Source organism: Acartia tonsa, chromosome 6 (assembly GCF_053477335.1).
Source record: "Acartia tonsa isolate MP-2025a chromosome 6, ASM5347733v1, whole genome shotgun sequence".
In the NCBI taxonomy this organism is placed as follows: Eukaryota; Metazoa; Arthropoda; class Copepoda; order Calanoida; family Acartiidae; genus Acartia; species Acartia tonsa.
Genome location: NC_137265.1, coordinates 21,580,723 through 21,606,941, shown reverse-complemented (window position 1 = coordinate 21,606,941; position 26,219 = coordinate 21,580,723). Strand labels below are relative to the sequence as shown.

Genomic DNA, 26,219 nt, shown 5'->3' with positions numbered 1-26,219 from the left:
TACAATTATTGGTTTTTCATCTTTGGCGAGAAAAAAAGTTAATAATCTTTATTTTCAATTAATTCAAAAAAAATTAAATTTAATATTCTGAATGAATTTTGGACAAAATCTAGTGAGTAATGTGATGATGGGTAAGAAAATGCTGTTTCTCAAAATCCTACGCGGTCATACGCAATATTGGAATGGTGACGCAAATTTCAGATCTCCGTTTTCGCGATTTGAGAAAATGCATCTTTATATTCTAGCGAATTTAAAATCTTGCATGCCTTACCCTTATCTTACAGAGAGAATACGTAAATTAAATAATATTACACCGATTAAATTAATCTATGAAATTTGCGTCGCCCTTCAAATAATGCGTATGATTACGTAAGACTTTGAGAAACGGCATTTTCTTACCCATCATCTAGAAAGGTAAGTAAGTGAGTGAGTGGTTGAGTGAGGTAATTGCATTGTTAGATATATATAACCTCTTTAAAATAATAATTTTATAATTATATAGATAATATAATGTGCTCTATATAACACTTTAAATAGAATAATTTTATTTTTACTTACATGAAATTTTCTGTATATTTATATGTAATGTTTTTTTTTAATATTTAAACAGTCACTATGATTTCAATCTTCTCTATTAGTTACACACAATATTGTAAAATTCACCAAATCTAACATTTAATATTTCTTGTTTATTTTTATAATTTTCAGTCATTGGTTTATTCACTATTATTTACTGTCAGTTTACTTGTTCTTTTCACTTCAGGGGAACTTTGACTATCAACATTGGAGGCGGCGGCAGCAGTAGCAGCCAGTTTTGAGCTGGGTGGACTTAATTTGGAACTAACTTGCTCGGATGAATCATTAGAATTTAGATCAGAACTATCAGATTTAACTTGGCTATCAACATTACTGATATTGTTATTAGTTGTCCTAATGCCCATAGATTTGGATGAAAGAATAGATGATGATCCTTCAGAACTTCCAACAGTTAGTGGACTATTTCTGAAAGGAATAGGTGTAGAGCTACTTCCCTGTCCATTTCTAGATTTGGCCCCGCTCATAGCATTGCTGTTGTTATTGTTATTAATTGGCGTGGCTGATCTATGCTTCCCGCTGTTGTTCAAGGGAAGAACAGCATTTATACCTGGCTCACGCTGGTTGGGCGGACTGTCTGTATTAATCCTGTACACACTGGGAATATCATTGAATCCAACCTGTTTGGGAGAACTTTTGGATGAATCTCTTGATGAAGACAATGAGGATGTCGGAGTGGGTGTTGATGAAGCAGATCTGGCGCCAAATGATGACGCTAGCTCAATGTCTATCAATGGTCGGGAGGAAACTGTGGACAGTCGTGGAGAATTTGAGGAATATCTCATGACAGGAGAGGAGACTGGTGGCGACTTCTTAGATTTAGTTGATGAGAATGATGAGGAGGTAACAGGAACCAACGCTGGCATTACAGGTAGAGATAAATTGTGGCTGTTGCTATCATTATTTGCCACCAAGGCCGGAGGATTATCAGGATCAAGTTGGCTGCAGTCAACTTTGTGAGTCAGGGAAATACAAACGTCTCCAACTTTGAGTGGGCTACAATTTAGGGAATACTTGGACAATGTGAGCTCAGGACTGAAGGATGCCCAACCTCTATCAAACACATAAAATGGATGTTCAATGGCGGCCTCAACAGTTACTTGAACAAAGCGCCCGCCAGCCTGACCGCCAACACTGAAGGTTATCAGAACAGTGTTGCTGTCCTTGTGAGACTGCTCCAGACGGACCACCGCTGAGCTTTCTATCCGCACATCTGGGCTGCTGTCTGCTGACCGCAGAAAGTCTTCAGTGACCAGATGTTCAACCTTCTTGAGGGAGCCGTCTGCCAGCTGGATGAGGCTACCTTGGGTAAAGTGGGGTGGAAGATTCCCCGCACCAGAATTTTTACCTGGAAAAAAACAAACCTTTAATAAACACTAAATTTGAATAAAAAAAGGAGTAGGTTGCGCTAAAAATCCATAAAGATAGAGTTTAAGGTTAAAAACAGTAGATAAAAATTTATGTTAACATTTTTTTAATTGTCTATGTCTATAGTTCTTTTCAATAGGAAATACACATATTTAGTGAATATTATAGTTCTACTAATATTTTTAAGCCTTAAAACTATAACACCTTCACGGATTTTTAGCGCATGCTACTCCTCCCTTTACTAAAATTCTTTAATTCTATTATATTATGTTGAATAAATCATTTAAATAACTAAAATACCACTTTACATAACAAATCATACTAACTCTTTGATTGTACGACCTTTGCTTCAAAAGCAGAGTTAATTATCTTAACCCATATATTGCAATAGATTTGTAATGACACAGTTTTTGCTTTCCTTCAATTAAAAACAAGAAATAGAAGTGTAAGTCTTTGGTTATCTAATATCAATGTTTATTACCTAAAATTGTTGTTGAAGACGACTTTTCCACATCCGAAGACGACATTGGGTCACGTGACTTTTCTTCTATAGAATCATGTGACCTGTCTTGTTGAGAGTCATGTTCTGATCTGTGCAGTATTCTTGACTTGAGTGAGCGTATGGACGGAGAGCTGGTTTTATTGCGCTTACTGGACATAATTCAAACATTATAAAATTGTGCACCAACAAGTGTATTTTCTTTTCTTTTAGCTACATTTTTGCACAAAAATGCAGTCATAAGCCTTAAAATGGAATATAAAATTTTTACATAAGCTTTTGTTTTACAATATGATATAAAGATAGGACGAAGAGAGGTTTATCCACCACCTCTGTAAGAATTAAGGTGGTAGGGTACATCTTCTAGTAGACGCCCCTTGACAAGGGTCTGCATTTTCCTAAAGCAGTTGTAATGGGTATAAAATTAATTGGCGGGTACACCAGATTTTTATGTACTTTAATTAAGTGAAACTTGTAGCTGGCTTCAAAAGTATTAACCCCATCCACCTTCTTTACCCCATCCCTTCCCCTCCTACTGAATGAACAAACTGATCAATAAGCTCCCTAAATTGAAGATAATTTTTCCTTTGTCATAATGTTCACATATATTCTATACATATCCATTTTTGCAACTGTATACTTCTTTAAAGTTGTGCTGTGTATAAAATGTTTTTCCTTGTTGATTGGAGATCTGTGTGTTGTGAGGCAGATTCAGTTGAACCATCTACATTTGTACTCAGAGGTATAGATAATCTTCGCTTACTACGAGAACTAAAAATATTTAGATTTGATTTAAATTTGCTAAAATTCATCCAGTTCATGACTATTTTCCCCTATTTTAGATTAGAAAACTTTCTCCCAAACTCACTTATTTTAATATCTAAATTTTTTTGCATATGTATCTCAAATTGCCACAAAGTTCCAAGATTACCTGTTATCAGCAGTGGCATCTGGTTCTGCACCCAACTCATCCTCCTGTGTAGTGTTGTTGTTGTTGCTGTTGTGTTGTTGTGTGGGGGAGGATGGGAGTTGTTGTTGTTGTTGTGCAACTGATGATGTGGAGGGACTGGGTAAGCCTCGATGAAACTTAATTTAAATTATTAGTTCATCAGTCTTTAGAAATGAGAATTTCTTAATTTTGAATTGAGTGGAATGGGAGAGGGTGGATTTCAAAAAGCTGGAAATACATCAACAGGCTGTTGAACTTTTAAAAGGACCTTGTCCCCATCCACCCATAGATACTAAGAATACTAATTTAAAGAAGAACATCAAAATCGACAGGAATGTTGTCTGTCCAGTTGTCAAATTACTATGAGGCAAGTGGATAACTATTAACTAATTCCATAAAGCCAAGTTTTGCACACACCAAAAAATGTCAGATAGTGAATAATTTCATTTTTTCACCTATAATTTCATTTTTACCTGATGAAGCATGGGAGGAGGTAGAAAACTTGCGGTCATTCCAGGTAACAACTGTCCTTGCCCGCCGCCAACACCGCGGAAAGCCGGACTTGAGGTGCCACCTCTAAAGGCAGGACTCGAGCCGCCAGCTCTGAAGGCAGGACTCGAACCTCCACTGCCAGAGTCACCGCCCCGACTACCTGGCCGCAGCCTGTGCTTGTCTTGCAGTGGGGGGTGGGAGGAGTGAGTACTGGGGAGTCTGTGGGCCAGTGGTGGGGGAGAGTGACCCCTCAATACATTATTTCCTGAAATTGAAAAGGTTGGGTAGGAAATATTGTATGCTTGTCTTTTACTATAGCTATAACTGCTATTGTTATAATTTTTAGTCTGCTTATGCCTAGTAAACATATCAATGCTTATGCTTCATTATCATAGACTAACGGATGCGCCCCTAATATCTAGTTGCTCTTTATTCGAAAGGTAATGAAAGCAGAAAAATAGCCTAAAACCATCCTGAGCTACTTTAATATATTAATAATAATGCCTAAAATCAACCCAAGACCTATGGTGATCTAACCTGAAATGGAGAACTCAATCATTTCGTTGGTTATTGAAATCTTAAGCAACAGACAAAAATCTTTATTTTTTTATATAATAGGATTACCTTGTTGGTCTACAGGGAGACAGTTGAGTATGAGGTCACGCGAGTATTGATGGTAATGGTGAGCTGCGAGGTTGTACGGGTGCCATGGAGAGCTCAGATCACTACCTGGATAGATAGATAGAAATAAGATGGTTAGGTTGATAGTTAATTAGCTGCTAGGTTGTACGGGTGCCATGGAGAGCTCAGATCACTACCTGGATCGATAGAAAGATAGATAGGTAAGATGGTTAGGTTGATAGAAAGTTAATTAGCTGCTAGATTGTACGGGTGCCATGGAGAGCTTAGGTCACTACCTCGATAGATAGATAGATAGTTAGCTGTAAGGTTTAATCTAAACTTATTCTGATATGAGAAATTTAAGTTCATTATTCAAATAACAAACCTGGTTCTATGGACGACAGATGCGTAGTAGTTGGAGGTGCTTGTTTATTGTCAGCTGATGGAGCTGAGCTTGCGGCCACGGCTGCAGCTGCGGCAGCGGCGGCGACAGCTGCTGCCAATGGATTTGCAGCGCCCTGTCCTCCTTCATACCTGGACAATGTAATGTATGAAAAATTATAAAATTCATTTATATCCTATTATATAAAGTACTAAGCTTTTTTGTCTGTAGCGACGGATCTCGCTAACCGCTGAACCGACATTGTTCTTCTTAACAGGGAAGCTTCTTATAGATCCAGGGAAAGGATTTTAACTATTTTGGGGAAGGGCATCTCCATTTCCCAAACCCCCTCCCCCACCCCACCCCGAAAAATATATTTTTTTGCTTTTTATTCAAATTAATTAAAATTAATTGCCCTTACGTAACAAAATTTGTACATTATTATTTGGTCAGATTGTTCCTGCAATGCGTTTATATTAATAATTACCATGGTAAAGGTGGTTGGTGTAGTCGTAGCTGATCCAGAGGTACCCCTCCACCCCCTTGCCGACCCACAACCCTTCCTCCACTTGCAGCGGACAGCTGCAGGCCGCCAGCTAATGGGTGCGGAAAGTTGGGGTGCAAGAGATGTGGACTGTACAGCTGATGCGGATGGGCCGCGTGCGGGTGGTGCAGCGGATGCGGCTGAAAATGTCGGTTCTGTCGCGGCCGGGATTCAGGTATTCGCCAGGCTGTTGGCTGCTGGCTCCCGCCGCCGCCCGTTGGCTGCTCTTTGTCCTCTTGTTGTGAGGGCGGCCGCGGACGGTCAGCTTTTTCAGGGGAGCTCGCGCGTCGGCCGTCAGCTAGGGGTTGCGGGGAGTGGCTAACAGGACTTTCACGATATCCAGGTCTATAAAATTTATATATTGTATAATTATAAATGACTGAAAATCCAACCGTCCGTCAGCCGTCTGTCTGTAAGCTAGGGTCGAAAGGAATTATTGTTTCTTGGCTGCTATTAAAAATAAGTGACTTGAATTATCTGATTATTGTACATTGATTAAATACCTTCTTTAATCATAAAATTTGTCATTAAAGAATGTATTGTACATAAATCTTGTTGTAGAAGGCATAATTTTAACCTAATTAAGTAAATGAAAGTCCATCAATAAAAAGAAAGGTTTACTTTAGCATGAATTATTAATAGTGAAAATGCACCATTTTAGTTAATTTTCTTTCTATAAATAAAATTGATGTTTCTACAAATATTACAAATAGTTATTTATCGCAGCGTATTATACACAGCTTTCCGAGGATATTTAAATGAATAATTACATGATTAAAACCAGTTTTGTCAACTTTCAGGGGCCGAAGGCCCAGGCATACAAAACTGGTATACATTTTATGATTTTTCATTTCAATATTCGTAGAAAACTGTCTGAAATACCATAATATATATGATTTTTCAGTTTCACTGAGAACCATTTCTAATCCAGCGGCTATCTATCGGTTTCGTAGCCATACTGGAGAGTGTTTTACATCGGCAAAATAAGGATTACAACATCCTGTCATATCGGAGCTCTTAAGTATAAATGTAATAACTCAGTGAGTTATAAAGTAGATGACCTTGAGGAGTTTCTTATACAAAAAATCGTCTTTATCTGTATCTGAACAATTAGTTTTTTTCCTACTGAAATAAAATGACCACACCGCCAGAATTCTACGAATAGACTGGCGGCCAAATTTAAAATATATACTGAAGGCTCATGGGATCACTTTTACCAGAGGCAATTTCTCTTGAGAAGGTGGTGGTACCTTCCTCCGAAATAGTTATAAACTTACACAGGACCTATTAGAAGCTACATTGTAAAGGAGAACCATAAAGGTTCAGCATTTAGCGAGATCATTTGATAGACAGCAAGACAAACATCCTGTTACTTTTACGCCTACCTAACGTTCGTGCCATTGTTGTCTGGCCTGGCTGTCCCCACAGCTGTGGGTGAGAGCATGAGGTAACCGCCAAAACAACAACATCACATTAATTCATCTGAAAACAAAAAATGGCTTTTTAGAACAAGGACGCTGATGTCATATTTGGTGTGAAGTCAGCAAGGGTGGGGACAATGGACTATTAATTACCCTGGTAATCGAATATGGTTTTTAAAAAAATTTGGGTACCAGTGTTTTAATCACCTTTCGATTTTTTATTAAATTTTGATTGGTTCGTTCCAAAATAGTAGTTACTAATCATTTTAACAACTAATTTTTTTCTATAGTAGGAGTAATTTTGTTTATCATCATGGTACATCAAATTATCATCCATTGCCATGAACGTATAAAATTAAACAATTAAATTAATACACAAAAACATAAATCAGAATATTACAAAACTCATAGTTAATAATCAGTAAAATCATTTTTATATTCCTGTTTGCAGGTATTGTCATTTAACCTGTTTATCTGAATTGTGTGTATCAACTATTGTTAATATAATTAGTATAAAATCGATTTTCATGAGATAATTAGCAAAAAATAATTATAATAATTATTCTATGTACTTAAATTATACTTAAATCAGTACATTTTCTTTAATGTAGGGTTGGGCCGGATACCGGATATCCGCTTGATTTCTAATGCCGCATATCCGGTAATTTTACGGTTATCCAGCTTTGGCCAGATATCCGGTAACTGGATAGTTTCAATATCCGGTATCCAGCCGGATATCCGGCCCAACCCAACTTTAATGTCAAGATGTAATATTAATTTGGTATAGTATAAGAATCATTTCAAAATCGTGTCATATTGTGGTATATGTCGACTGGAAGGCGTTTATCACCAAAAATCTTACTAATAGAAACCTTTATCCACAATGCAACCAATTCAAATTTTAGATACAACAATATTTTATTAAAACTTCTAAAATGATAATTTTATAAAATATGAACAATATACTTATATATAATGTAAAATATTTAAAATAAATTTTTAATAAATGCCATTTTTATTCCTCAAATCCGGCAAAAAATCATACTATCAAATATTTTGCAAAAGTCAAACATGTATAAATTGTGTAAAATAAAAGTTGTATTTCTTGAGGAAAGTTTAAAACAAAACTTTTTACATCTAAACATTTTACAACAATAAGGATGAAAAATTGAACAAAAATTGTTTAGTAGCGATGCTTCTCTACAATTTCAAATGTGCTTATGTACATCTGTATCATACATTATGTTTTAGGTTTATGTAGTATGTACATTTATCTATCTTTAATCATTTTCAAACAAGAAATCATTTAGCAAAAATGAGGTAAAAAGTACATAGAACCCTTTCCAACCGTTTTTTTAAAAAAATTTTGAAGGAAAAAGGTAGATTTTTTTCTTATGTCTAACCTCTGTGGTCCTATGCCTAAATAAGCTAACCTTAAAATAAAATAAAACACAAACACACGAAAAATTATCTCTTCCTTATTTTCAACTTAATTTAAATTCGATTGTAATACATTTTAAATCATTAAAGACATGATATTTTCGCGGTTAAAATATTTCAGTTATGAACTGTTTAAAATTTTCATTAATAAACAAAAAAAAATGCTGTAACATTACTTTTTAGCTGCTCTACTGAAAATATTGTTAGTAAAAGTTAGGGGTCAAAAAGGTTATAAGAAAATTAAGCCCCACATTTTTTAAGTACATTATACCTACATACCTTTGTAAATAATAGCAACTTTTAAATACTTCATTCCTAACATTTCAAAGCTTTGATTCATTTTTGATTTAATCACAACTTGTACTTCTGAGCAATTAATAATTGTAATAACAATTGTAACTTAACACTGATTTATTTCAATTTTTAATAATTGATTATTTTTTCCCAAAATATTAGTTTCTTGAGTAAAAATATTGTTGTATAATGCTCAAGTGTACATTGTAACTGTGTAAAAATGTATGTATACTTTTTCTTTACCCACAATACACACACACACACAGACACACACACACACACACAAGCATAATCTGTTTGGCTTTATTCCAAATAGGAAAGAAAAGATGTCCACATCACATAATATTTTATAGATATACATACTTATGCTTTTTATTTATACAGCAAAACTGCTCTATTATACGTGTTAGTATCTGCCTGTCTGACAGCAAAGCTAATCATACGAGAGTGTCCGGCGTTTGTTGGGTTGGAAATAAAACTTTAAAGGTTTATGGCGTTCTCAAGCATTAATTTGGGTTCTTGGAAGGCCAAAGATACTTTACTAGACATAATTATGCCAAAGCAAAGATAACCAGCGGTTTTCCTTAAAAGTATCTATTCGAGCAAAGAACCGTCCTTCCTTTTTTTAAATATTTTAAATAAGGGGGAAGTTAGTTTTTCGTTTGTTTGTTTATTACTTTAACTCAGGTAAGGTTAGGTTAGTTTATATAATTTTGAGTACTGGGTAGCCCCGAAGAGATAGGTCACAGGCTGAACGTATATACCCTACAGGAGTTAGGTATACAGAAAAGAAACCCCACCCCCCTATTTTCAATTTATTTTGAAAATAAAGGATGAGGGTTTAAGTGCTCCATAAGTATTTTGATGAAAACATCAGCTACGCTACATTATACAATAGTACATAAACGTCCTAGACTACAATATATATTATGATACAATATAGATTATCATACACATAGTATATATTGTATTCTTTAGTATCAGCTTTATGCTTTAATAGATAATAATATGCATCTATGTAAAAATATATTATATACTAAATCTTTTACATTATACATCTTTAAGCACGTTGCAAACTTTCAGGATATTACAACTTAGCAATATACTGCAGATTTTCAATGTTGTTCCTTTCAATTTTCGGGATTTTTAGCCTTATTTTTGAAGATTTTTGATGGAAAAATATTGATTTTTAAGTTTTTATTAGTCTATATAGATTGAAATAAGCATTCCAATACTACCATAAAACTTTGATAACACAAAGTCTAAGAGAACGAAGTGCGTTTTTGGGTAGTATTTTTTAGATTGTTATATCGTAGTATAAGCAATGGCTTGCTTCATACATCTTTTTATTTACACAATACAGCTTTGATATATCATCTAGGCTTTTTTTTCTTTATTTCCCTTACAGTGAGGGGAATAAGTAAATAATTAGATCCCAAAAAAATGAGAAATATTTTCGAGGGTTAGGGTGATTTTTTCTTTGTGGTATACCTTTCCCACCCAGCTTATTTAACTCTACAGAGAACCAATATCAAACTTCATTATAACTTTAATTGAATCTGAAAAAATATGCGAGATCTTAAAAGACAAACAGACGTAAACTCACACACAGACTACATATTAAACATAGTATAATAAGATATTTAATCCCTTAACCAACTTTCATTGAGAACTTATGAATTAATTAAAAAGAACTTATACATCAAAAAAAAATTATTTACTCTGTAATCACCTACCCACCCACCCCCCCCCCACCCCCCTCCCTACCTCCATTCCCCCCCAGGTTTACCTGTACCTTTCTAGCTTTGACCGCTAGCCTCGCTTAATAGAGCGTAGTTTAATAAGGACGGAAAAACAAAGTGTTCATTCATTAAAAATCTGATTTTTTTAGCTATTTTAACACTAAATTTTGAGTATAATCGCATTATTTGATATTTAATAATAAAATAATTCCTAGTACGATTAGTCGTGATTATATATACCTAGCCTCTCTATAATTGTGTCTAAAATACATACGTCTAGTCTATGGTAAACATTTTTTCTTTTTAAACGCGAAGCTTTACTAGGGTCGGTCCGTACGTCCGTCCGTCCTTCCGTCCGTCAGTAACGGATAGCTTTTTTCGTTAATTTAGGCATGCTATAATCGATTTTAAACTTTGCAAGGTGATTCCTTCAGTAGTTAGGTTCGATTTAGAAAGCGTAGCAACTCTATAATCATTACAAGAAAGTCCGTACGTCCATTTTAAACATGTTGATTTATTTTACTCTTTTAACAACAAATTTTTATGTGATCTAATCATCCGATTAATCTGATTTTGGTATGTTGATTCCTAGGACAACAAAGTATAATGTTATAAGCAAAGCAACTCTATAATCAAGTCCTAAAAATGTAAGTATATCCATAAACATTATTCTGTATCAAGCAGTTTTTCAACAAATTTATTTACAACTTTGCTTCGACTCTTATACATTTATATTCTGATTATTCAGTTCTGACACTATACAAGTGTTAATATCACTTTGTCCTACAATTTCAGTGCTTCGCTTTGATGGATGTTGTCATCCTTGTTTTAAAGACTAATTATCATTGTGTGGAAAAATATCCAAAAAAAAGCAAAACAATATATAAAAGACGTCCTTGATTGTATGAACTCCAAAAGTGAAAGTTTTTAGGAAAAAAGAAAGAAAAAACAGATTAGGATTACATGACAAACACGACACGTTACTTCTCAACAAAAATAAGATGTTTTAGAATTTGTTTTTATTTATTGAATTTGATAAGAAAGCAGCTTATAGTACCTAGTAAAAAGCTATACAATAAAAATAACCAACAATAGGCCAGTATACATTTTACCATTAGTCAACTACAATGTCTACCGGCCTATCATTGGTCATTTGTATTGTATGACGTTAATTTTTATTAGGCACTATAATCTGCTTTTTTGACGAGAGAACCGGTAAAATTGTTATAGGTTATTTTCATCCGGAATTAAAATATAACTTCCTTATATAAACGTCTGTCCCTGTGTCGGTAGCTCAAGATCTCACTAACCGCTCGTTAGCTTTAGACCACCACCCACCAAAAAGAAATCGGCCCTTAGCACAAATTAAAACGCAAAGGTTCCACGAAATAAGATAAACAGTAAAGACTCACACTAATATAAAAAGATTTTTTCCTTTTTTTGCTGTTCTACAGTTAATTGTTATTTAACAGTTTAAAGAAGCTGGCCAACATTGAGCCATAATTGATCTTGTTACAAAAGAAGATATTAGAACTATTTATCACATCGTACTTTTCACAGCTTTTCGAAGATATGAAAATGAAGAACAAAACAGGTTTAATTAATGAATTTAATTTTAATATTCGTGGAAATCGTCTGCAATAGAATGCTGTACATGATTTATCATTATGGCTGAAAACTGGTTCTAATCAAGCGGATATCAATCGGTTTCGAGGCCATATTGGGAAAACTCTTATTTACATTTAGTAGTATAGTTTTTTGTAAATTCTGTATTCGTAATGAACTTAGTGTGGGGGATTTCTAGGAAATAACACTTGGAATTCATGCTGTATGTATCATCATAGCATTTTCGTTAAAAAAATAGTGTTTAGTGTCGTGCACAGGGTTTTACCAGGGGGGAGGAACAAGTAGTTTGGGGGATTTCTAGGAAATAACACTTTAAAAATTCATACATCATGTATCATCACAGTATTTTCATTTTAACAAGGACTATACAGATACAGGTAGGGAGGGGGTGCCCTTTAATCTGTAATTATACTAGTACCCAAAGTTTTACAGGCACATTTTCTTATTCGTTGACTCAAGAACTTTGGATAATTCAATTGAATTTTGATTGGTTGGGTCCAAACTAGTAGTATCCAAACTTTTAAACCAATTATTATAATCTACTGAAGTAGTAACTTTGTTTATCATCATTGGGTATGTATATCAATTTATGCTATTTCCTTATGCATATATAATCATAGTATTTTCTTTTTAACAATAACAATACTTTCCATAAGTAGCACAGCAAGGATTACTAAGTAAAAGTAGCTAATAAAATGGAAGCGCTGAAAATTGTCATAGAAATACGTTTAAAAAGGAGGGATGGGAGAAGAAGTTGGAAACTACTAAAAAAAGAGATGGATTTAGACGTACTTTTATGACGTCACACGTGACACTTTCTAGCGCTTCCTTAAAATGGGCAATTTTAGAATTTATTATTAGCAAGGATATCATGTTCCTTGATTATTTTTAAAGATTTCCTGTATTTTTACTGTATCAAATATTACTGTTCTTTTATAAATTAAAATATTATATTTAAGAATAAAATATCCCAGAAAATTATATAATTTTTAAACAAAACTTACAATTGGCTAAAAAGATATTTTAATTAAATCCAAGGAAAAAAATGCCAAAAATCTGAAAACTTTTCAGGTCTATTTCAAATATTCGGTTAAATTAACTATTTACTATCTATAATACATACACAGGGAGGGAGGAGACAATGGACTGTAAATTAGTGAACACAGTAAAAGTGTCGGACTGATTATGACGTAAAAAAAATTAGCCAATGAGAGGCCATTATTGGCCAATGGTAAAAATTTTTACGTCATAATCAGTCCGACACTTTTACTGTGTTCTAAATTAGTTTGATTAAGTTTCATAAAACGTTAACTCATTTGTTAGCTAAAAACTTTGATTGTGTCGTACAATCAAAAATTGTCCTGATTTTTTCACCATACTTTAATTTACTAAGGGTTAATATTGTTTATCTTAATTGGGAGAGGAGAGTACATTGTTTTGTCCCCTAAGCTCTTTGATGAATACAAAGAATAATAAGGTATAGTACTTTTTTTATCATATTTTTATTCGTTTACACTTCATAGAAACACATTAAAATAAGAAAATGAAGGATATCACTAACCGCTGAACCGATATGGTCCTCCTTTACAGTAAAGCCTCCTATAGATCCCGGGATGTTTTTAGGCTAAATAGCCTTTTAATAAAAATTATAGATATTGTTTTAGGCTATTTTTCTGCAAGTCCCATCCCCCTATGAATACAGATTACCTAGATGCTAGGGGTACAGCAGCTAGTTTCTTAAAAAGTGGTAAAGCTGACATGTAGTTTACATATGAGAACGTGGATATGAAAGCTGATTAGTCTCATAAGTATTTCCTTTATACACCTGATTTTAAAAATAATAAAGACAAAATGCAAATTTTATAAATTTTTGCTTAGATTTATGGGGAAACTAGGAATTTTACCAAGTAAATTATACTTTCGTATCCGCAGACATCTGTCTAGTACATAAACAAGATTTAATTACATAACAAAGAATTGTGTGAAAAAATTTTCAATTTTGTAAAAAAAATGCAAGAATCAGCAGTTAATAAATTTTAACAACGTTATAGAATTTTTATCTATACTTAATGCCTGACGTAATATCTTTTCAAGTTTTTCAGGGATTTTTAGATGGAGAAATATTTTTCTGCACTTTTTTCTGAGATAAAATCATTACAAGAAAGTCAATTTTAGATTTTTTATTTTAGCTTTTTATTACAATATGGCTTCAAAACTGATTAATATCCACTGGATTAGTACCGCTTTTAACTCAAACTGAATTTTACTGTAGATTATTTTCCACGAAATAAAAAATTAATATAAAGTTATTGGCCACGAATTAATTTATTTAATATTTCACTTTACTATCCGCGAAAAGCTGTCCATTATATGATGCAATAAATAACTATTACATGATCCCCCCCAACCCTCCTTTTTATTTTTTGAGATAAGAGGATGGGGTATTTTCTTCCAATGCCATATCCCTGCGAGGGGCCCTAATCCTGCGGGTCTACCTAGTACCATCAAACTACACCCCACTTATTTTCATTATTTGAAAGCAAGCTTGGGGGTGTGGGGTATCAGTGCTGAACAGAGTACTTTGTGTGAAAGAACCAATATTGTTAAGCTTCAACTTTACAAGCCCTTTCTAAAGCTTATAAAAAAATTAGATCATGCAATACAAATGACCAATGATAGGCCGATACACAGACTAAATTACCTATGGCAGGCCAGTATTCATTTTGTTTGACCAATTATAGGCCAGTATGACGTCAGTTTTGAAAGGCACTATAAAAAGTTTCGACCATGTATAAAAATGATTTAATTTGATGATTATTACTACTTATAACAACTGTTAATTAAGCAATAAAACAAATGTATTTCTGCACTTGTAAACATTTTTCTCGTAAGTCTTTGAAACCGATTAGAATCCGCTGGATTAGAACCGGTTCTTATAACTACTGAAAAATCATGTATAGCATCATATTACAGACAATTTTCCGCGAATATTTAATTAAATTCATAAAATTAATACCAGTTTTATTACCCGGGGCCTTCAGCCCATCAGGGGTAATAAAACAGGTTTTATTCTTACAATTTTTCATTTCAATATCAGCGGAAAGCTGTCTAAAATACGATGCGATAATTACCTAATATCTGTTTATAGATAAATAAACTATCTTAATTGTTAGGTAAATCAGATAATATCTTAATAATTAGTTTTATTTTATAGAAATAATTCCTATGGCTACTTTATAACTCATTCATGTACATCAGCTGATTGCTTTTGAACTGTTCTTCTAATTCTATTGGCGGACAGACATACCAACAGGTTAAGCTTACATCAAAGCATCGCTAAAATTTAAAAAAACATTCACGAAACCTACAACATTAAATTCTTGGTTTTTTCTAAGCACTTTAATGTGATTTTAAATTTATTATTTCTTTTTTATTTTATATTAAATACGAAGATTTAATTTTTTTGAAGGCGGTCATGATTGGCAGGAATACCGCCCCCCCCCCCCCCAAAAAAAAAGAAGAAGATTTGCTTGCAGGAGGCACCTTAACAGAAATAATTTTTTTGAAGGGGGGGGGGGTTAACCTTCAAGACTTAAATACACATTGCACACACATATAAGCAAGGGTATTATCAGCACATTAGAGTAAAACAATAGAGGGAAAGTGGTTAAATGTCTGTATTTCCCCACCCAGTAATTCCTTAGCCGACTTTTAATTCAATCAACCTATAGTGTCGGGAATATCAACACTAAGAGATATAAGTTTTCCGGAATTGTAATGTAGGGAGTAGATTTGAAATCTGCATCAAATTTTAAGGATTTTTTATAAAATTCGTTTTTTGTATAATTCTTTATCTAAAAGCGGAAATACAAATTAAGTTAATTAATTTTGGCATCTGTGATTGGTGGATTTAAAAAATCTGCGCTCTGATTGGATGTCGTACATCATTCAACCAATTAGAGCGCAGGTAGTTTAAAATCCACCTATCCTATTGGTCAAAATTAATTAACTTAAAATGTATTTTCGCTTTTAGATAAAGAATTTTACAAAAAATGAATTTTATAAAAAATCCTTAAAATTTGATGCAGATTTCAAATCTACTCCCTAGATTAAAATTCCGGAAAACTTATATCTCTTAATCAACACAGCCCAAGTCGCTACAAAAGAGCAGAAAACAATTTGGTAGCAGATGAAAAAGGTCTCCAACAGGGGGATCCAGTTAGTTGTCTGGTTATAAATCAATATTTATAGATTTAATCAGCACATTCACATCCATAACCCATATAAAAATCAATCACACTACTTTTCTGATGGAAAGAGAACGATAGAGACTAAGGATCAGTGAGAAAAGAGGATAATTATATAGAAGATATACATCTAAAAATATGACATCATACCTTGTGGTAATATATGCAAAGGTATGCATTAAATATTAATGCTACACAATATTTTTAGTAGAAATGTTTTCTTTGAGCGGTTTACTAGCAGACTAGTTATATTATATAATAATAAACCTAATATTATCCTAGACTTACATAAAATAATAATATATAGAATAATTATAGACTAGTTATATTATATAATAATAAACCTAATATTATCCTAGACTTACATAAAATAATAATATATAGAATAACTATAGACTAGTTATATTATATAATAATAAACCTAATATTATCCTAGACTTACATAAAATAATAATATATAGAATAACTATAGACTAGTTATATTATATAATAATAAACCTAATATTATCCTAGACTTACATAAAATAATAATATATAGAATAACTATAGACTAGTTATATTATATAATAATAAACCTAATATTATCCTAGACTTACATAAAATAATAATATATAGAATAACTTTAGACTAGTTATATTATATAATAATAAACCTAATATTATCCTAGACTTACATAAAATAATAATATATAGAATAACTATAGACTAGTTATATTATATAATAATAAACCTAATATTATCCTAGACTTACATAAAACAATAATATATAGAATAACCATACACTAATTATATAATTTAAAAATGTAAAAGGGGAGGTAAATGTACTGAATTTTTAAAATTCAATTTTTTACAAATATATACTGGCGAGAGGTTATGCGCAGTCAATAGTGCAATAAAGGATGAATTTTGATGGCTCTAGTGATGTTATAATAGTTCTAGAATAGTTAAATAGTTCTCTACTAGTCTATGTAAAATACTCTACTACGAATGAATGCAGTATTGATTCTCAACATTACCCCCGCCCCCTCTTTCCTTGATACCTCTATTAAAACCCTGCAGGATAATAGAAACAATGCAATCAAATGATTAGTAGCGCAGTAAAAACAAGATATAACATTATAAGATTCATAAAGAATTTTACAATTAAACTACCACGACTTGAACAAAATTAGGAAACTGGACCATTTTTGGTAAAAATATTTTGTGTAGTTAAAGAAAACTTCATTTGTTTTAGCAACCCTGATTTATTCAGAATAATAAAACTATACTATATCCGATCGGCAACCACGATTTCTAAATGAATGAATATACATATTAAAATAAATTGGCATCAATTATTAGAACAAATTAAGAAACTATTTTGGCAGCAAGAAACTGCAGCTATTTTGGTAACCATGATTTGTAAATAATTATTTAAAAGAGTTATTTTTGGAAACCTTGATTTGTACAACCATGTTCTGAATAGGAATTTACACTTGCTTTGGCAACCATGATTTTTACAGAATAGAAACCACACTTTTTTGACAACCATAAGCTTTGCCTACATTAGAATGACTAAACTTGATTATGGCAACCCCGAGCTAAGTAACCAGACAATTGTATGCACATAGATCTGATGTGGAAACCCCGTGCTAAGTAACCAGACAATTGTATGTACATAGTTTTGATGTGGAACACAGAGCTAGGTAACCAGACAATTGTATGTACATAGTTCTGATGTGGCAACCCCGAGCTAAGTAATCAGACAATTGTATGTACATAGTTCTTATGTGGCAACTCCGAGCTAAGTAACCAGACAATTGTATGTACATAGTTCTGATGTGGCAACCCCGAGCTAAGTAACCAGACAATTGTATGTACATAGTTCTGATGTAAGTAACCAGAATATTGTATGTACATAGTTCCGATAATGGCAACCATGAGCTAAGTAACCAGACAATTTTATGTACATAGTTCTGATGTGGCAACCCCGAGCTAAGTAACCAGTCAATTGTATGTACATATTTTTGATGTGGCAACCCCGAGCTAAGTAACCAGACAATTGTATGTACATATTTTTGATGTGGCAACCCCGAGCTAAGTAACCAGATAATTGTATGTACATAGTTCTGATGTGGCAACCCCGAGCTAAGTAACCAGACAACTGTATGTACATATTTTTGATGTGGCAACCCTGAGCTAAGTAACCAGACAATTGTATGTACATAGTTCCGATAATAGAATAGAAAAGCAATTATCCTAGAGGAATATGGACAGGGGAGGGGGCAAACATAAAATAGATAATAAAGAAGATAGAAAGAGAGAGAAAGTGAGAGAGAGAGAGAGTGAGAGAGAGAGAGAGAGAGAGATAGAGAGACAGAAAGAGAGAGAGAGAATGTAGCAATATATTGAGAAGAGTGAATAAAGAAAGGTTGTGTATTCACTTCTACATATTCATCAATTACATTAATATTATCACATATTATTATAACAGCACAAACTGTATCTTCCCCTTGCATCACTCTTTTTATTATAAACTTCCCAGTGTATCTTTTCGGAATTCCTAGCGGATACACCTCTAGAGGCATCTACTGGCACTTGAGGGGTAGGTGGGAGGAGTCGACCCACAACTTTACTTTATGGCTGTTTGGGGATGGGTTCCAGAGGTTATCTATCTTGGGAGTGAGGAGGTACCCTCAACCCAAAATAGTCCAAAACTTTTCCATGACCTAAGAGAAGCTTTACTGTAAAGGATAACCATACCGGACAAGCGGTTAGCAATATCCTTGGGTGCACACAGACAGACACATAGACATCCTGTTACTTTTTCATATGGATATAAGAAACAATAATTCAGATTATATACTATGGGGGGACAAGAAAGCACACTTAAAGAATGATATTTTCATCTCATCTACTTTGAAAACATCTAAAAAGATTATAAGACATTATGTATATTTGTCAAGCTTACACAAGTAAAGTTTTTCCACTATGGCTTCGAAACCGATTAATATCTGCTGGATTAGAGCCGGTTCTCAGCCGAAAAAAACTGAAAAATTATGCATAGCATGATAGCCTGGGCCTAAGGTCCTTGGGTCTAACAAAACTGGTTTTAATGTTATAAATTTCATTCTGATATTCGGAAAGCTAAAAAATAATATGAATATTACATAATATGCTAAGGGCGATATCTTATAGGAGGGTGGTGGTATACTCCCCCAAAATATCTATAAACCTCCCTGGGACCAATGAGAAGCTACATGTAAAGAAGAACCGGTTTATTACTTCGACAAGGATACACAAAATGAAAGATAGACATCCTGTTGCGTTTATAAAAGGTTTCGTTGGTTAGACTTTGACAAAGCATTTAATAGCAGTTAAAATTCGATACTTAAATATATAAAGCTTATGAATCTAACCTTTTACGATATTACTATTTGTGGGAGGAGGTTTTATTACACAAGTCCCCAAAGTTTTATAATAACGTTTTCTAACAACTTTTATTGAATTTTGATTGTTTGGGTCATTAAGATGAAAGTAAAAATATTTCAACCACTGATTTTAATCTTGATAAGTGGTAATTTTGTGTATTTTGTGTACATAATCTTTTCGGCCATTGTCTTATCCTATTAGATCATAGTAGATTAAAGTATATTTTCGTGATTTCAGACTACTTTTTAGAGGCTTTGGACGCAGCTACCAGCTAAATGTAAAAATAGCTACTGTATGAACATTCATGAATATAACATACTACATCAACCTAAGTAGCAGAAAACATAAATAAACATTTTTGTAAACTAATTATATTTATTAGGAGTAGTATATAATATAAGCGCATGTTTTATATAGCTATAGCATGTCTGTCCGTAATAGTTACATTAAGGTGGCTAGAGTACTTGTAGTATAATCTTTAAAACTGTCAACAAAAAAACTTTTAGTCTTATTATGATTAAATGCCCATGGATCCTTAGTGTTAAGACAATGGACGATGAATTGCTATTCATCCCCAATGATGATAAACAATGATGAAATTATTGGCTGAAAAGTTTGGACAATACTAGTTTGGAACAACCAATCAAAATACAATGAAATAACTCAACAATACTAGTTTGGAACAACCAATCAAAATATAATGAAATAACTCAAACAAAAACATTGGGTAAGAGTTTAGTTTACAGTTTAAAATCCACTCCCTCACGGAAAATAACCCACAAAATAAAATGCTGTATGATTTTTAAAAATTTTATATGTAATTTATTTGTATTTTAATAAATAGCCCATAACAACGAAAATATAAATAGTGCACTTAAATGCATAAAAATCATTAAACAATAAATCAAACAAAAAATGCTGTTGATATATTATAAAAAACTTTTTATAATTAAATCTTAAAAAATAATACATTAGAAAAATGGTTCAAGTAACTGTTTAATTTTGATGTAATGATGGAAATTTATACTTTTTGCTATATTAGAGAAACTTTTAATTTTCTATTAATTTAATTATTAATAAAAATTTGTGCAGTTTAAGTCAGGGAGGTGAGGGAGGGGAAAATGGACTGTAAACATTTTTTGGGTACTCTTAATAAATTTTGATTGGTGGTTCAAACCAGCAGTGTCCAAACTTTTCAACAAGCAATTTTAATGTACAGGGGGTAATTTTGTTTATCGCATTGAAGATTCACCTCAATGTATCGTTCATTGTATTTTCCTTTATTATCCCTGAAATTTAGTTGAAACAAAAAAAACTATAGGCGTTAATTATTTAGCAGGGAACCACAGCCGCGCGCCAGCCGCGACTAAGCGTCAAATTTAAACCCGTTAAGATGATTTAATTTTTTTTATATGGATAGCCATATTTGTGTGAGGTTTTGACTTCCAGCTGTTTTTTTTAACTGTAAAAAGTTGATTTTCCTGAGGTTTTCAAGCGGCTCACGCGCGGCCGCTGAGCCCTGACATTTATAATCAAAAGAAGAAGTTTGAAACTGGAATGTAAAGATATAATTTCTATATCTATTAATATGAATGGTTAAAAAGGATTTAACGGAAAGAAAATGTACACTAAAGTTATTAATACATTATTTTCTTGCTACAGTAGGGATATTGAAACTATCCATTCTCTCTTAAAAAGAAATTAAAAATTTCTTTCTATTTCTCCTTACACCTTTACATAAGATTGGTTGGTTCAAACCCACAGTGTCTAAACTTTTCAACAAATAGTTTTAATCTACAACAGGAGTCATTTGTTAATCATTGAGGATGTATATCAGTTATTCATTGGATATAGAATACGAGGCTATTTAGGTTGCTTATATAGTCCTCATATATGGGTCTTTACATTTCTTCATTGTCAGGGGAGGGGATGGAGTAAATTCATAAGCAGGGGTGGGGTATCATCATATTAGCCAGCTGGGAGAAACATTTATCAGGGTATGCGAAAATCTTTCACAATCTCAACGTATTCTATAACAATTTTTTTAAGAGAAAAGAAAATTTCAATATCCTAACTGTTAAAGCCTGCACATAAATATAAAAAAAGACAAGAAATTATTAATATTTAATGATATAATTGTTTTTTTAAAAAGAAAACTGAATATCTAAATAAAGTTACAATGAAACACTAGGCTTAGATTAAAAGATATAAAGAAAACTAATTTATACATGTTTAAAAACCCTTAAATCCACTTGAAACTATGGTTAACCCAAGGACGCCGTTTCAGTGATCTAATTGAACTAAATAACCATAGCTTTGAAATTAACCCAAACTCAGGGTAAAACTTAATTTAGGATTGAGTAAATTTTAGATTTCCATGAACTATTGATAATTACATTATGATAAAATTAAGATTAATTTATTTGTTTAGGTTGTGAATTCTAACTAATTTGTGAATTTAAAGATTTCCTAAACCTGAGATAAAGAATCTATTTTTTTGTGATAACATAATTATTTTGAGTTTTCTTTATTCTACAAGACATTCAGGTTAATTATGCTATACCTATATGAGCGATTACTTTTTTTGTTTATTACCTTATGAATTATTTTCAACAGATTTTTTATAAAGTCGTAGTAATCTTTACGAAAAGTAACTTTTTTGTAGTTGGGTTGATATTCAGGGATTGGACAATGGAAGTAAAAAGATTAATATTCAGGGATAGGCCAAAGGAAGGAAAAGATTGATATTCAATCTAGCCAATAGCGGGATAATTTTAGAACGCCGCCTCTCGTACTATAATAATTGTGAACCATAATTGTTTGTTAAGGGGGAAAATGTCCTCCTTGGTGATAATAAATACTCAAAATTTACATTTCATTAATTCCGTTATATGATCACAAGGATTGCATATCAAAAGTAGCTTTGGAAAATCACTACTCGTTCAAAAGCCTTCATAAAGTACATTTTCAAAATCGACTTTATAGAAAGAAAATATAAATATATGAAGAAAACTATTTTGAAATTGATTAGTCTAAAATTAACATTATGATTAACTATTAATAAAGGTAAAGTTAAATACAATGTCAAAGTAAGTTATTAAACTTTCTCAAATACTGCATTCTACTCACTTTTACAATGGCAGCAGAATTTTGGTCTGATAATTTTTTAACAGTATAGCTTCGAAACCGATTGATATCTGCTGGATTAGAACCGGTTCTTAGCCATACTGAAAATCATGTTTAGCATCGTATTACAGATAATTTTCCTCGAATAGTAAAATAAAAATCTTAAATATAATACCAGTTTTGTAAAATAAACTGGTTATAATTTTTCATTTTAATATCCGCAGAAAGCTGTCTATAATACGATAAGATAGACAACTGTTTCCGATAATATTTGTAAAAATAAATGTCACTCATTACGATTTATATATTTCATTCAACTTCAGCAATAATCACTAAACTTATCAAGATACATAATTTGAACTATATTCTATAATAGTTATTTATCGCATTGTATTATAGACAGCTTTTCGTGAATATCAAAATGCCTCTCAGGTCTAACAAAACAGGTATTAATTTTAAGATTTTATTTTAATACTCGTGGAAAAATTTCTGTAATTCGATGCCATACATGATATTTCAGTATGGTTAAGAGACTTATTAGTCAAGCACTTACTGAGATCTTGCGGTACAAAGAGACAGACAATTCAGTAGACATTCTGCCTCTTTAAAAAAAATCAACAGTAAGTTAATTTTAACTTTTTATGATGGGAATATATAAAAACTAAGATTCCCCCAGGCACCATTAAGAAAATAGTCTTTAATATTACTTAACAAGGATATTATATGTTCAAATAGCGGATTAAACATACATTCATAAAATAATCTAGAAACTTAATTTTCTTCATACTCTTCTGCCAGTCAAAAACTTTAAACCATTTTTCCCCATATAAATATTACTTTTTCTTTGAGTACTGCAATAATTCTATACTTATGGATACGCCCCTAGAGGCTTCTAGGGGTCCTTTAGGTAAGAGGAGGGAAGGGTAAAGTCTAACACTTACTTTCTCAATCCCTTTAACATAAACAAAGAATAAGCAAGCAAGAATTTTGTGGAGAATCATATCGGTTCAGCGGTTTGCAAGATCATCAGCTACACAGAAACACTGATAGACAGACAGGCATCATGTTACTTTTATATAAGAATTGGTAAACAATTACAACATACTTTTGTAGTAGCACAGAACGGTAGGACAAACGGACATGAACTGTGTCAGAACTGAATAATCAGAATATAAATGTATAAGAGTCGAAGCAAAATTGTAAGTAAATTTGTTGAAAAACTGCTTTATACAGGATAATGTTTAAGGACATACTTACATATTTAGGACTTGATTATAGAGTTGATTCGCTTATAGCATTATACTTTGTTGTCCTAGGAATCAATATACTAAAAATCAGATCAATCGGATGATTAGATCACATAAAAATTAGTTGTTAAAAAAGTAAAAAAAAATCAACATGTTTAAAATTGACGTACGGAAATTTTGGTAACGATTATAGAGTTGCTACGCTTTCTAAATCGTACCTAACTACTAAAGGAATCACCATGCAAAATTTGAAAGCGATAGGACAATTCTAACATGCCTAAATTAATGAAAAAAGCTATCCGTTACGGACGGACGGACCGATCGACCCTAATTATAGAAAAGCTTCGCTTTTAAAAAGTGTGGCAATACGGTTGTATTTCATAAAAACCATCCTATATCCCTTCTTATTCTGATTGACAGACAAACAGTGTTTAAGAATATCTCCATTCTCAAAAAAAACTAGAAGAGAAAAAACTGGCATATTCACTAATCCTATGACAAGTTAAAAATAAACCAGGATCCTATCAAAATAATTACTTTTACTAAATATACCGGAAAAAAAACTTACAAAAAAATAATAAAATTATTAATGCAATAAAGTATTTTTATATAGCTGTTATTTGATTTAATGAGACAGCAACGTAGTAACAGACAGACAAAGTAAGTCAAAAAGTAGCATTGCTCCAAAAAAGGTTGCTACCAAAAAACTGGCATAATTTCCTAGTCCTATGACAAGTTAAAAATAAACCAGGATATAAACATTGTCAAAGATCTAGAGGGATAAGACAATAGCCGATAAAATGATGTACATTCCTAATGACGATACACAAAATTACAACTTATTTAGGTTGAAATATTTAAACACTAAACTAAATGAACCAACCAATCAAAATTCCCAAAGTTGTTAAACCAACGAATAAGAAAACGTTGATTAAAAAACTTGGGGACCAGTGAATTAAACAGTCCAATGTCACCTCCCTCCCTAAAACATTGTAGTAAACATGCACATCAAAATAATCACTTAAACTGTTTATACATTAATATGACATTTAGGAGAATAATCAAGATATAAAATAATGTTAATTTAATGAAGAATTTATATAGACCTACTGTTGTTTTTATTTTGATGTCACTAGGCAAAACAATACATAGCATTTTCTATGTATATTATTTGATATAATGTTACTAACTGCAAACAAACACACACACACACACACACACATACACAGATTATCTTCCAACAGCAGTTACTTCTACAACTATAGATACACTACTCTGAGTGTCACACTAGAAAATTATGTGTGTGTGTGTGTGTGTTTGATGCACACAAAATACTCTTGCACACAGACAGACAGACAGACAGACAGACAGGCCACCAGCCTACTAGCATGCGGACCATCCATCCATCCATCCGCTACAAGCGTGTGCAGAGAGAAAACTAAAGTCAAGGAAAAAGAAGGCCTATAGAGAAAATGAGGTGGGCCTACTATTCACAAGGGGGGGCTGGGGGGGACTCTGCTATGGATGGAGAATTTCTGAAGTTGTAAATGTTGTTGTATGGGGGGGGGGATGAGGGGGGGGCTAAAGTTTGAGGGGACTGTACTCCATACACTAATATAATACAGGAATCTAAAGGGATAAGACAATGTGCTATAAATAAATTTACTTTTCTGTAGATTACCATTTGTAATTGAAAATTTTGAATACTCAACTCAATGAGCGAACCAATCAAAATTTACCAAAGTCCCCAAAATTATTAGGCCAACAAATAAGGAAGCATTATTATAAAACTTTAGGGAATATTGAACAGCCCAGTGTCCCCTCTCTCCCTGGATAAAACAACTCTGTACACCCTAGGCCTACACAACTATAAAATAAAGAAAAAGGGTTTTCATAAAAAAAAGATATATATTTCTCGAATCCTTGAATCAAAACCTTTTTTATCTTTCTTAAATGCATTAGCCGCTGCCGCCGATCAACGCAGCTTCCAAAAATTTTAAACTTTATAGTTGACAAGATGATACAACTACAGTCGCTTAGAGTAAAGTTAGTCGCAGCTAAAAAAAAACGCTACAAATTTTAATCCTAGTATTGGACGAATATATTGATTTTATTCAACTAAAAAATTACATTGCCTTGTTTCAAAAAACTAAGGAGTAACGTGTCAATGATGGCGTAATCAGGAGGTGGTAAAATTATAAAAATTCCTTTTTTTAC

General features: G+C 32.6%; 1 protein-coding gene across 2 annotated transcripts; it reads right to left on the bottom strand.

Moving 5' to 3' along the window:
- On the bottom strand, nucleotides 1–25,222 carry Atx-1 (Ataxin 1). Of its 2 annotated transcripts, none has more exons than XM_080163857.1 (10): nucleotides 25,113–25,222; nucleotides 6,835–6,931; nucleotides 5,393–5,794; nucleotides 4,909–5,057; nucleotides 4,527–4,631; nucleotides 3,884–4,167; nucleotides 3,393–3,547; nucleotides 3,139–3,232; nucleotides 2,444–2,615; nucleotides 1–1,942 (listed from the first exon to the last, which is right to left on the bottom strand). In XM_080163857.1, the coding sequence occupies exons 2-10, from the start codon at nucleotides 6,891–6,893 to the stop codon at nucleotides 717–719; spliced, it is 2,646 nt and encodes an 881-aa protein (XP_080019983.1). In that variant the 5' UTR covers nucleotides 6,894–6,931; nucleotides 25,113–25,222; the 3' UTR covers nucleotides 1–716. The 2 variants fall into 2 exon arrangements, with proteins under 2 accessions (XP_080019983.1, XP_080019982.1); XM_080163856.1 differs by lacking the exon at nucleotides 25,113–25,222 and adding an exon at nucleotides 8,590–8,820.
- Nucleotides 25,223–26,219: the final 997 nt, after the last annotated feature.